This window comes from Mesoplodon densirostris, chromosome 5, assembly GCF_025265405.1.
Source record: "Mesoplodon densirostris isolate mMesDen1 chromosome 5, mMesDen1 primary haplotype, whole genome shotgun sequence".
Classification (NCBI taxonomy): domain Eukaryota; kingdom Metazoa; phylum Chordata; class Mammalia; order Artiodactyla; family Ziphiidae; genus Mesoplodon; species Mesoplodon densirostris.
Window position 1 is genome coordinate 149,918,992 of NC_082665.1, and position 14,673 is coordinate 149,933,664.

Sequence of the window (14,673 nt, forward strand, 5' to 3'; positions counted from 1 at the left end):
TTTTCTTTCTATAGGTGTCATTAAGCTACAAATTAGGAATCTGCATACTGTGATCCTATATGATAACAGTGCTTTAGATATAATGAAAGTGACCAACAGTATATGTAATTATTTATATCTATTTATAGTGTCAGATCATTTATATGTGTCTTCTCCAAGAGACTGTAGTCACCTTCCAGTTGGTCTCCTGGCCTACTGTTTTTCCTCTGGAGCTCTAAGACAAAAAGCTATCCAAATTACTTTACGTGCTGAAAACCCATCAATACCTACCCTCCTTTGTTTGTCCAAATATAGGAGATACAAGCCCTTTTTATTTACTTAACTTCAAGCCTCTTTATTAGCCTTAACTTGAACATAATACCAAGTTTGGATGTCTCCATATAGTATTTGTTCTTTGTACTTTTGTTTTTCTTAATTCTGCCTGCAATGCCTATGTGTATCTTTCCTTACCTGGCCATCTTAGTAGTCCTATGGGTCTTGGCTAAAGTATGCCTCCAGCAAAGCTCCTCTGACTCCTCAAAGTTGGGTAGGTTCCTTCCTGTGCTCCTGTCATACTCTACCCTTTTTTTTTATAGCATCATACTTAACGTAATGTTTTATAACACTTTCTTATTGTTTTTGCCTGAACTTTGTGCTCTTTTTTTTTTTCTTTTCTTTTCTTTTTTTTGGCGGTATGCGGGCCTCTCACTGCTGTGGCCTTTCCCGTTGCGGAGCACAGGCTCTGGATGCGCGGTCTCAGCGGCCATGGCTCACGGGCCCAGCCGCTCTGCGGCATGTGGGATCTTCCCGGACCGGGGCACGAACCCATGTCCCCTGCATCGGCAGGCGGACTCTCAACTACTGCGCCACCAGGGAAGCCCCTGTGCTTTATTTTTGTATGGCCAGCTCCTAGCACACTGCTGGGTATTAGGCACACTCTTTGTAAAATATCTCTCTGATTAAATATGAAACATAGGTTGTATTTAAATAGATTATATTTAACAAGTGATTACATGGGCATGATATTATTTAACATGTTTTGTGGATAACTGTATTTTTCATAAAAATGTAAACTTTTAATACGATAATGGATAATAGTGATCTGCGAGATGGGTAAATGAAATTTGCTTTTAATCTGTCAGCAGGAGATGTACTCTTGGTCAAGTTGAGATCTAAGAAGCATTTATTGAGCACATAAAACAATCTTCTGAGGATATTATCTTCATCCATCCATCTAAATATACCATGTCTACATTGTAGAGGAAAGGAAACATGATATGTCTCTTAGTATTGGTAAACTTCAGTTTCTGTCATTTGTGAAGTGAAGATAATATATTGGAAATTAATTTCTAAAGTCTCTTCAAAAACAGAGAAATCTTTTGATCCCGTGATTGTTAATGTTCAGTTCAGTAGTGATTTTTCTAATGGAGACACTAGAAAGGTCACTCTAGTGAATGACCTTATTATTTCTTGGCTTGCTTAGTCATTATAATGACAAATGAATTTGTTACCTTAGTGTGTTTACTGTTGGGTTGGCCAAAAAGTTCGTTCACGTTTTTCCATTACATCGTTGGAAAAACCCGAATGAACTTTTTGGCCAGCCCAATATTAAGCATCATCAAATATTGTCAATTACCACATATTATATATTCCACCAAATGTTGTAATACAAGGAATTGTGTTAAGCTCTGGGGAGAAAGAGCAAGTGGAAGACTCAGTCCTTGTTGCCATGAAGCTTATATAGATAGATATTAATCAAATAATCACAAATGTATAGATTTAAACTGCCCTTGGTGCTATGAAGGTAAGCTAGAGGATTTTATTAGAATTTTAACACATGCCTTGATTTAGTCTACTTTTCTAAGGAAGAGACATGATTCTTAAACCTGAAGTGGAGGGAATTTGGGGGAAGAAGAAGGGATCAGGGTACTAATTCCAGACTGAAGGAATGGCATGTGCAAAGACCCTGAGGTAGGAGGAATCATGGTATGTTTGAGGGACTGAAATAAAGCTGTTTTTTTTCTTTTTTCAGGATTGTGGATGGAAAGTGGTGTGAAATAAGGATTGCAAGTAGGGTAGGGCTGTATCATACAGGGACCTGCTAGGTCTTATATTAAGAATTTTGAGGTTTTTATCTCCTAGAAGCAGAAGGAAGCCACTGTAGGGTTTTAAGCATGGGATATACATAATAAGATATATACTATGAAAGTCACTCTTAGTACAGTATAGTGATTAGATTGGAAGTGGCAACAGAATAAGCAGGGAGTCCTATTAGGTGAAAGGTGTTGCAGTGTCCAGGCCAGAGATGATAACAACTTGAACTAAAATGATTACAGAGGAGATGGAGAGAGGAAGACAGGATTTAGAGAGTTTTAGGGAGCAAAAAAAATCATTTATAAGGTTTGATCTGATTCTTCCATTCTCTTCATTTATGTCTGATAGTCTTATAAATGTGCTTTTTGTAGAGCAGTTGGTTGACGTTTGAATTTGCATACTCCTTGATCCAGCATCCTCTGTCTATTCTAGGGGGATATTTGTTGATGTGTAATAAGAATTAATGTGCAAGGACAGTTGTTACAGCTCTGTTTGTAATAACTTAAAAGCAGAGACAATCGAAGTGCTCATAGATAGGGAACGTATTATGGATTACCATTCAGGAATCCTATGTATTTGTATGGAAAATTCCTATTAATTTAAATTTTAAAAATTAAAATGTATTGTTTTGTATTTATGTATATATATACCAGAACATAAATATTTATGACAGAGTATTGATGAAACTGTTAAAAATCTTGTTCTGCAGATTGAGGTTCAGAGTTAGGGTATGGTGAAGTGAAACTCTTCCTTGTATTCTTATATCTTCTCTTGCTTGAAATTAAAAAACAAATTTATGTATCATATTCTAATAAACGAATGTACATATATATACTAATTGGAGTATGTTAGTTCTCTGTTGGTAATAGCTATCACCTTCTAAGCTGGCTGAAGTTTGCGGAATTAGAAAACAATTGTACTTTTTTCTTTTGTCAGTAAACTATATTGCTCAAGGTTAAATTAATTTCACTGATGGGTCACATATGATGGAACCAACCTGCTTTTGTAGTTGCCTGGAGATTTCAGTAAGCATCAAAAGCACTAGTGTATTCAGTCCACGTAGGAGAAATACAAAATGTATTATTTGCATTCTAGTATCCTACTGTGGAGATAGAGAATTCACGTTTACCTTGAGATCTAAGTGGACCCTGCCACTTGCTAGTTGTGTAAATATGGACAAGATGATCAGGTTTCCAGATCTTTTGTTTCCTCATCTGTAAAATTGGGACAGCAGTATGTTTTCTTACAAGCTTTTGTGCATATTTATTCTAGATAATGTATATAAACCGGCACACAGTATATGCTAAACAGTCTATTTGGACTGTAGTGAGGAGAAAAAGCAGAATGATTTATTGTTCTTTAGTAGAAATGAATAAGATCAACTAGATCAGTGATTGAAAAACTTACTGATAGTGGCTCAGAAGCTTGTTTTTATAAATATTATTGGACCACGGCAACATCCGTTCATTTACGTATTATCTATGGCTGCATTCATGCTATGGTCCCAGAGTTGAGTAGTAGATAGAGACCTTAAGACCCCTAAGCCTAAAATATTTATTATATAGCCTTTTGAGAAAATGTTTGCTGACCCTTGGACTAGATCAATATTACTTATAGTTTTAAATACCAGATTACCTTTGAAGATTTGCAAGCAGAGAAGGACCATGGTATGAGAATATTCGTGACAGTAGTGTGTAGAGTGGCTTGGACAAGGGGAATAGTAGAAGCAGGGAGATAAGTTGTGATTAATTCAGGAAGTTGTGATTATGGTAATAATCATGAAAAGAATGAGAGACAGAGTTAGTATACTGAGGACAGCTCAGGAGGACTTTAACTGAGGGCACAAAAGGAAGACTCATGGGATTATAGGAATTTGAGTAAGACAATAACAAATTTATACAACAAAGCACACTTGGGCATTAACTTACTAAATCAGTTAACCAATGGTATTGCCATGAGCAGAGAGCTAGAAATAGTCAGAATTGGACTTAATTTTATATGTGTTATTTGGTGAATTTGAGGTGGCATGCAAAGAAGCATGTTACACATGCAGTTGAAAATCTTGAATTATAGATAGTCAGGTCTATGATAATATACTGAAGTCATTTGCATAAAAGTTACACATCAAGTGGATGAGCTCTCCAAGAGAGGGTAGTTTAAAGGGGGAAGAGCAAACAGTAATGAAATGAGCTTTGAGGAATCAACACAAGGAGAGAATGGAACTAAGAGCCTTCAGTGGCGCAGTTTCAGTAAGTTGTGAGTTGAGCTTTACCCTTCCTTCCATTTGCTTTGTACCCTTCCTGCTATTTGCAGTTTTATGCAGATCCTTTTACAGTTAGTAATGTAGAATTCAGTGAGGATGTTTTTGTTAATACTATCTATACCTTTTTAGTGCCATGCTGGGGCCAGCCTGTACTGGCCTGGAGAGCTGAATATTAAATTTCCAGGAATTTTGTGACCTCATTCAATATAACATAGCCATTATAAAAAGTTAAATTATGCCAACTTAAAATTAATTAAATCATGTTAAAAACAAAAGTAATAAATACTCAAAACTCATCATTTCCTACTTATTTTACATCCTACTATTTTCTGTGCTCTTGAGGTTTTTATTTACACCTATTATTGTATGTATGGTGGAAATACTTTTTAGTAGTGTACTGCTACTGTTAATTACTTCTCAACTCTGTATTTGGTGGTGTCACTTTGGTAGTTTGAATTTGGCTGCGGGGGGAGCATTCACATTATTAAAATCAGCAAACACTACACATCAGGGCTCAGCTTATTGTTTTGTTGTTTGTGGACTCAGTAAAGTGATGGAGAAATTGTTAATAACAGATTAAACTTAAAGGTGTATCCAGTCTATAGTCATTACATTATGATACCACAAAAAATTGAGGACATATCCTTCTAGTGTTCGAGAACTATTATGTATTCCGTTCAGTAAAAAAGTTGCTCCCAACATTGACCAATTAGTGAAGTTCCCACAAACGTCTTTGTCATTTCATTTGCATTCTGTTCATCAAAGTGAACAAAGATATCAACTGTCTTTCATGTCAAAACCCTATTTGTTCATCAGTTGCAACCATAGGTTAGCTAGGGATACAAGAGTTTGGCAAAATTATCAAAATCATTTTATATGAATCAATTAGCTGGATAGAATTTACAATAAAGAATATTGTGCATTTTATTATTCTTTGTAAGTTGCATGCTATGCATCCTTTATATTGTTAACATTTCTAATAATTTATGCATATATTTTTTGAAGAGCCAGTTGTTAAACATTTACCAGCACACTTTTATTATTTTATAAAATGAATAAAATTTCTCCCAAGCTTTTATCTTTTTTATATTGAAGAATTAGTCTTTTGCAATTGTTATTTTGCATTTATATGTTGTATAGCAGCTGCCATTTCCACAGTCATTTCCTTGTCTGTATTTCTCTATTTGGGGAATCATTTTATTCAGTGTTATGTGATATTAGCAGGGAGGGTAACATTTTCAATTTGCTAAAGATTTTTTCTGAAAGTGGAAGTATAAACCACTTCTAATCAGCCATATGTGTACATACAGCAGGAGGTAAGGAAACCAGTGGAACAGAGCTACATTGTATTATAAATAGGTGTGTATAATTAATTTGTTCACTAAAACAATATATCCTATTTTCTAGGGATTCAACTAATGAAACTACTGCCCATTCTGATGCTGGCAGCGAACTTGAAGAAACAGAGGTCAAAGGAAAAAGAAAAAGGGGTCGACCTGGCCGGCCTCCAGTATGTATATACTTGTCTTCTTTGTTCCTTTAACGGTTACCAAGTAAAGGGGCTTGATATGAGCTATTTGTTAATTCTAGTATTGTTAACACTTTTTCAAATCTCACTGACACATCAGAAATTCTTGGAAACTTTGCTTCATAAATTGGCTTAGTAGTGGTTAGAAAAAGGAAATTAATTATAGTATCTTTTTTGCTTTCCATGCTTCTCTTGTAAATAAATGGTGGTCCATGTGAAGGCATTGAGAAGATGATCAACATGGAATGAGGTGTAGTTAGTTATGATTTCTTTGCCTTTTATTTTTAGATGCAACTCTGATTTCCTGTGAGCTCCTAAGTATGCATTTTGGTAGTATTTGGGTCCAGTCTCAGAATATATTCTCATTTATACATGATTGAGAAATTTAGAAAAGCTCTAGGTATCCTTACTTTGAGGTATATTTTTATGTAGTCTGAGTACACAAGTCACTTAATTGAAGGTGGTATAAACTGTCAGACAGTAGTATCAATGTGTCATTGGGTTAAGGCTTGTACTATTTTACACTCACCTTTATGATGGGATTTGCTATTCATAGTTTTAAAATTCTATTTTATAAAATTTATTATGGAAAATTTTAGCCTCCTTCTCTAGGAGGCATAATAGTATAATAAACCCTCCATATAACTCTTACCTAGCAGTTACCAAGTCATGGCCAGTCTTTCTTTCCCATGTTATTTTGAAGGTCATTCTAGACATAATTCCATCTTTAAATATTTCAGAATGTATCTCTAAAAGATAAGGGCTTGCTTTCTCTCTCTCTTTTTTCAACATCACCCCAATATCATTATCATAATGCAAGATCACAGTATTTTAGTAACACCACTGATTAACACATTCAAAGTTTATAATCATTTCATAAATATTATCTTTTAAACAATACAGTTTGTTGTTTGAATCATGATCTACTTATTGCAATTGATGGTTATGTTATTTAACCAGTTATTATATATGTATGTCCTTTGTAGTGACTTAAAAAATTTTTTTATGTTATTGCTGTTCTATCAGTATTTATGTTTGCCACAGTTTTTAATTAGCTTCGGTGAAACTCCATAACTTTTACTTTTCCAGGACAATCTAACAACAACAAAAAAACGGATAGAAGGATGACTTCTGCAGTTTTCTCTACACTTGCTTTTATCCTCCACCTTTACTTAAAGGGAGAAAAATAGTGGAGGAAAAGACATATATTATAGTCACTCTTTATAATCCTTCTTAATTTTTAGAAGTATTTGGTGGTACAGTGTTCCTTAAAAAACGTTTTGGGAAAAGTGAAAAAGTCTTGTACTTAGAAGCTGGAGACTATTTTAGTTCCCCTTACTAGTATATGATTTTTCTAAGACTGTAGGTGAGTTGCATTGCTTTCTCTAGGATTCATAGGTTATAGGTACCAAATTCGAAATAAGACTAAAGTTGCTTGAAGGTTGTAGAATAAACTGCCTACATGATTGCTTACTTGAATTTGTTCCCCTCCAATTAAAATTCTTTACTTGAAGATTCAGATTAAGTGCTGTCTTCTTGAAGAAAACTGTTTTTTTCCCTTAAAGAGAATTTATTACCCCTTCAGCAGGCTATTGTATTATTTTTTATAACCTATTTAATTTTGACTTGTCTACAGCTGTATCCTTGTAATATTTTGCTTTCCTGATGAAAAGGAGTCTGTGTATCCAAATGCTTAGCTCTTTTGTGGTTAGAAATTAGATTTTATTTTTAGTGAAATTGCTACTACATAATCTTGCAGGTAAATAGTACATGTTCATCCCATGTTTACAAATTGAAAAAATGTCAGCCAGCATCTGATAGTAGCATTCTAGAGACTTGTGTTAGACTTTAGTCCGTATTTTCACACTCATTAGTTCACATGGCTAGCTATACTTCCACCTGACTCGGACCCATTTCTTGATCTTGCAAACAACAGAACTTCCTGAGTTTCTGCTCTGGGGTTTGTACTGAGCTGAAGCTTTTTATGTCATTTAATCTTCACACCAATACTAGGAAATAGGTCTTACATGCAGTTTACAAAGTAGAAAACAAAAATAGAAAGTGGTATTTTGCATAAGGTCACAACATTGCCTAAGTAGCAAAGCTAGGATTTCAATTCATAACCTGCCTCCCAAACTCTTTTCCTCAAGAATGCCAAAATGCCAAGCTGTTAATTAAAATTGAGAGGTATAATTGTCAGAATGATCATATTTGAGTTATTCCACAGTACCTGTTCTGAAGATTGCTTGGACATTTTCTATCGACTGGCTCCATTTTGAACAATTCTAAGTTTTGACTGATGTACTCTTTGTTTAGCTATTTTAATACTGTTCATACTTGTTAAGAGGACTTCATGGACCTCTGGTTTTATTAATTTACTCAGTCAAATGAAAGCAAATAATATAAGGACCTCTCTTTTGGACAGTATTATTTTCTTTATTTCTAAATTCTTAGGAGACATCTCAACTTTGGTATCTCTTTTCAGTATACTGTTACTTCAGAGATGTTTGTTTCTTATTAAACCACTCTTATTTTGCAGATGTCCTAATTCATATTTGTTATTATTGTGGCTCTCTATCCAAATGATTATTGATCTCTAAACAAACACTATATAGTATCATGTTTATTCTACCCCTGTGATTGTATTAGCAAATAATGGACATTATTTTCTCTGTCTACACAGTACTCCCTTGGTGATGTCCAATCTCATGACTTTAAATACCATCTCTAAGCTTATGTCACCCAGATTTTGTATCCAGCTTGGACTTTACCCCTGGACTCCAGACTCATATTCAGTGCCCATTGAGAATCTTCATTTAGATATTTAACGGGCCCAGGATGTTAAAAAAACCAAACTTTCAAGCTTCCTATCCCCTGCTCACCCCTTTTCCATAATGGCAGTTTCGTGCTTCTGGCTGTTCAGCTATAAATCTTCTAGTCATCTTTGAGTCTTTCTTTCTCAGTCTATTTCTAGACTATCAGCACATCCTGTCTAATTGATTTGCAAATTGCATCAGTCATTTTTTACTACAACACTGGATTCAGCCACCATCAGGTGCCTTTGCTGAAACTTATGAGGTATGCTCCTTGTCTCAAGGCCCCGTGTCATCTTCCCACTGGGGCCTCCCTATGGATGGTATCTAGAATTGCGTATCTTCCCTCCTACCCAAAGGGACTTACTGTCCCCTTCTTCCGTGTGTGTGTGTGTGTGTGTGTGTGTGTGTGTGTGTGTGTGTGTGTGTGTGTGTGTGTGTGTTTTCCCCTTCCTCTATAGTACTTATTGCCATCTAACATAGTATATACCCTTTACTTATTTGCTTTTTGTCTGTCTCCCCCGAATAGAAGGTAAGCTGCATGAAGGCAGGGATTTTTATCTGGTTTGTTTACTGCTGTATAGTAGTGTTCGACTTTCAGTAAGCGTTTATTGAATGAATGAATGGTGTTTAATTTTGTTAAATCATCACTCTTTTTTCCCTCAAGTGTTTAAATTCTTTTTATTTTGAAATAATTTCAGACACAGAAGAATTCCAAGAATTTTGCAAAGAATTCCTATGCAGATTCTTCATGCAGATTGTCCAAATGTTAGCATGTTACTACATTTGCTTTATCATATTTTTTTCTATGTATACACAGACACATAAATATAAATATATATTTATATATAAAAATTTATATATTTTATATTTTATATTTTAATTTACCAATTATTATTTTTGAAAGTTGCAGACATGAAGCCACTTTACTCTTAATGCTTTAGTATGCATTTTCATAAAATCAAAGATATTCTACACAACAATAGTACATGTTTGAAAATCAGGAAAATAATATTGATATAATACTGACCTTATGTACATATACTTCATTCAGATTTTGCCTGATGTCCTAATAATGCCCTAAGCAAAAGAAAAAATATTTTTTTCCCTTGGTTTAGGATCCAGTCCAGGATTTCATGTTGCATTTAGTTGCCATGCAAATCAGCACATCTGTAAGCTAACCCATCTTTAGTCTCTTGTTTAATGTTTTATTAAGGGTTTTGTTCACTTTTTTCTACTTAAGTGAGAATCAGCACTTATATTCTCAGCATTATTTAATTTTCATATTTACCTAGGCTGAGTAGGAAGGGTAAATAAAAAGAGATACAATTTTTACTTTTATGTCTATATATTCATACACATAGAGAGAAGACGGAGCATAGCATACACAACAAAATATTAACAGTGAGTATCAGAAGGAGAGGTTAACAGGTGAATTTATTTATAAAAATTGGATATTCTAGATTACTTGGTGCTTTTGTTTATAATCTTATGAATTTCATGATATCATTTATATATTTTACATAATTTTAATGGCTACATTGTATTCTGTGTGAAATTATTTATTTAAATAGTCCCCATTGTTGAACATTTATGTTAAAAATTCTTCACTGATTTAAACCATGCTGACATAAATTTATATCTCAAAAATAAATTTTGCTCTAGAGCCATAGATACTTTTTATCCTGAATTCTTAAAAGTAGAATTGATTACTCAAAAGATATGCCATATGTTTTGAAAGTTTTTGATGTGTATTGTTGGGTTGCCTATCATGCAGCAAAATATATGGCATTACCTGTCTTATAGTAAGTTGAATTGAGTATACTGACTGTTAAATATTTTCTAATTTTTAAGTACTGTAACATTTCATCAGTATGTTCTGAAATATTGGTCATTTTCCATACCACTTTTTCTATTTTTATTTTTCTAAGAAATAGAAATCTCTTCTTAAAGTAATTTTTGTGGCTTAAGCCTACATACTTCTATGATCCCTTTTGGAAATGTATTTATCAGTTGGACTTGTATCTGCTCTTACCTGTCAAATCAGCTTTGTTGTTTTATTTTGAAAATTTTTCATTTAACTAGAGTTTAGTTCTGACTTCCTTAATTTTGCTAAAAGATACCATAATTTTTCCAGGAATCTAGAATTAAACTGTGAGTCACCATTTAATTTCCTCATCCCAAGTCCCTTCCCCTCTCTCCTATATGTAATGAGATTCCGAATCTCATGAATTTTTATTTCACAGTGTCTTGTACATCACTCCCTTTTACATTTCCCAAGTTCCTTTCTTTAGGCCTCACTTTATAGGAGTCTGTATTATTATCTTCCTGCTTTTTAGTCTTTTCCTTTTTCCATCCTATCCTTTTTAATACTGCCAGGTTGACCCTTTTTTTTTAACTTGTTCAAATAGCAAGAAGCACCTTTTTGTTTTGGGGCATGTTCTTCTGTTTTTTTATTGTGTTTCCCAACTCATAACCTTTTATTCAGTCATATACACCTCTTTTGTCCTTCTCTATGTGGCTTGTGCTTTTCCACTTCTATACTTTAGCTCATGGTGTTTTTTTCTTTCTGGAATCCTTGTTTCCTAAATTCTATTTATGCTCATCTTACTAATTTTACTAATCTTACTTAATTCACTAAGTCCCAACTTGCAGTTCATCTCTTTTGTGAAACTTTCCACGGTTACGACTCACGGGAATTTATTTTTCCTTTCATAGAACCCTTCCAACACTTATCTGAAACCAAATTTCCATGAAAAGTCTTTTTTTAATGTAATTTAGTTCACTGTAGTTATCTGTGTTTCTCTTTTGATTGTATGTTTCTAAAGATTTTACATTAAACTAGCCCAGATATGTTGATGTACATTATTTGTGAAAGGATAGAGGTTACTTTACATTCACAGCTTATGAATAAATTCAGGTAAGGCACAAAGGATTTTTAAAAAGTTGGTATATCTCTGTCTCTTAAAGTTTGTAGAAAAGTTATTGCACATTTAGACTGCAGCTTATCCTATATAGAGCTTTTGGGATAGAGGAGTAATTTTGGATAATCTTCCTGTAGAGCTATGCCAATTTTTACTTTAAAAAGTTTACCAGAAGTATAGATACACATTTAAATTAAGTAGTATATAGTTGTAGTAAAGCATTTGTCCTAAAGATTGTTCCGAACTCTGACATTAAATTGCATCATTTTCACAAAGTGAAGGTTGTATAGCTTTTTGAAACTCTGAGCGTATTTTCCATAAAATTCATAACTTGATACGTTGAGGCAGGGTTTGTTTCAGGTAGTTTTTTTTTTTTTTTCCCTGCAGATACTTGTTCACGGCTTCTTTTCTTTCCCCCCACTATGTCCCTTGAATTAGCTGCAGCAATGAATACCTGAACCCTAGTTTCTTTATTGCAACCCTGTGGACCATAGATATCTCACTTACACTGTAGTTTACGGGATTTGAAGCATGAGTGTTCATCCTCCACCACCAACTGACAAAATTGTATTAGGATGTTGAAAAATAACATCTATCTTAAACACTTTGAGTTCTTTGAAAGGTATGTGTGGTCCTATATAGAAGGATCAACTTTTTAATATTTTTGGTACATAGTAACTGTATGATGAATGTAGAAATAAAAGAAAAGTTGTGTTGAATGAGTGAAAAAATTGTTTCCTAATATCTTATATTCTGTAGACTGAATCAATTTGATTTTGTTTGCCCATGATTAGATTAAGGTTATGCATATTTGACAGTAATACCACATATTGTCACTTGGGCTGTTAAGCATGAATTCTTAAAGGTGGAATAAATGAGACTCCATGAGATAAGACATTAGAAGCTAGACATGCACCCTAGGTTGAGGCACATATTAGGGAAGAGATCCACTTTCTATTAGTGGAAGAAAGATTTCCTAGGTAGGTAGTAGTTGGGGTAGATGGAGTAAGCTGATAATGTTCTACCAGGGAGACTATATCTCTAGGATGCGTGAGCATGTAAAGATCTGTGCTGAGCTACATCTGGGCTAGAGCTAGCATCTGTGTGGTCTGGCAGCCTGTTGTGGGCGTCCCACCTAATGGCCTGGGATTCAAGGATAGGACTTCTGTCCCTGAGACAAACTAATAATGGACAGAACTCTAGCTCCAGAGGAACTGGGTTACTGGCTAGGTTACTAAGGCATCAGTAACCTACCAATTAAGGCAAAGCCTCAGTTTTTCTGTTTTTTTTTGTTTTTTTGCTATTAATTTATTTAAATTGGAGCATAGTTGATCTATACTATTGTGTTAGTTTCAGGTGTACAGCAAAGTGATTCAGATTATATATTTCAGATTATTTTCCATTATAGGTTATTATGAGATATTAAATATGGTTCCTTGTGCTGTGCAGTAAATCCTTGTTGTTTATCTGTTTTAGTAGTTTGTATCTGTTAATTCCATACTCCTAATTTATCCTTTCCCCGCTCCCTTTCCCCTTTGGTAACCATGTTTGTTTTCTATGTCTGTGAGTCTCTTTCTGTTTTGTATATTGATGCATTTGTATTATTTTTTAGATTCCACATAGAAGTGATATCATATAATATTTGTCTTTGTCTGACTTATTTCACTAAATTTAATATTCTCTGGGTCCATCCATGTTGCTGCAAATGACAATATTTCATTCTTTGTATGGCTGAGTAATATTCCATGGTATATGTATACTACATCTTCTTAAGCCAGTCTGACTGTTGATGGATACTTGAGTTGTTTGCATGTCTTGGCTATTGTAAATAGTGCTGTTGTGAACATTGGGGTGCACGTATCTTTTCGAATTGGAGTTTTCATTTTTTCTGGATATATACCCAGGAGTGGGATTGCTGGATCATATGGTAGCTGTATTTTTAATTTTCTTAAGGAACCTCCATACTGTTTTCCATGGTGGCTGTACTGATTTACATTCCCATCAACAGTGTAGGAACGTTCTCTTTTCTCTAGACCCTCTCCAGCATTTATTATTTCTAGACTTTTTGATGATAGCCATTCTGACCAGTGTGAGGTGTTGTGTTGCATTTCTTTACACTAAGAATGAAATGTCAGAAAGAGAAAGTAAAAAAAACAATCCCATTTAAAATTGCGTCAAAAAATACCTAGGAGTAAACTTAACCAAGGAGTTGAAAGACCTATATGCTGAAAACGATAAGACATTTATGAAGGAAATTGAAGATGATTCAAAGAAATTGAAAGATATCCATGCTTTTAGATTGGAAGAATTAATACTGTTAAAATGTCCATACTACCCAAAGCAATCTACAGATTTAATGTAATCCATATCAGAATGCCCATAACATTTTCATAGAACTAGAACAAGTAGTCCTGAAATTTATATGGAACCACAAAAGGCCCACAATCGCCAAAGCAGTCCTGAGGAAAAAGAAGAAAGCTGGAGGCATAACCCTTTCAGACTTCAGACTATACTACAAAGCTACAGTAACCAAAACAGTGTGGTATTGGCACAAAAACCAGTTTTATAGATCAATGGAACAGAATAGAGAGCCCAAAAATAAATCCACATGCTTATGGTCAAGGAATCTATGACAAAGGAGGCAAGAATATACAACGGAAAAAAGATAAACACCACCTCTTCAACAAGTGGTGTTGGGAAAGCTGGACAGCTATGTAAATCAATGAAATTAGAACACTCTCTTACACTGTGTGCAAGAATAAACTAAAAACTGTTTTAAAGACCTAAATATAAGACATGACACCATAAATCTCCTAGAAGAGAACACAGGCAAGACATTCTCTGACATAAATTGTAACAATGTTTTCTTAGATCAGTCCCCCAAGGCAAAAGAAATAAAAGGAAAGATAAACAAGTGGGGCCTAATCAAACTTAAATGCTTTTGCACAGCGAAGGAAACCATCAACAAAGTGAAAAGACAACCTAGAAACAGGAGAAAATATTTGCAAATGATGTGACCAACAAGGGGTTAATACCCAAAATATACAAACAGCTCATACAACTCAATATTGT

At 34.3% G+C, this 14,673-nt stretch overlaps 1 protein-coding gene across 1 annotated transcript in view; it reads left to right on the forward strand.

Moving 5' to 3' along the window:
• The window catches only part of STAG1 (STAG1 cohesin complex component), a 436,282-nt gene that overhangs the window by 124,408 nt on the left and 297,201 nt on the right, over window positions 1-14,673 (forward strand). The window contains exon 3 of the mRNA XM_060099648.1: window positions 5,744-5,846. Coding sequence (XP_059955631.1) covers window positions 5,744-5,846 — 103 coding nt within the window. The remainder of the gene's footprint in view (window positions 1-5,743; window positions 5,847-14,673) is intronic.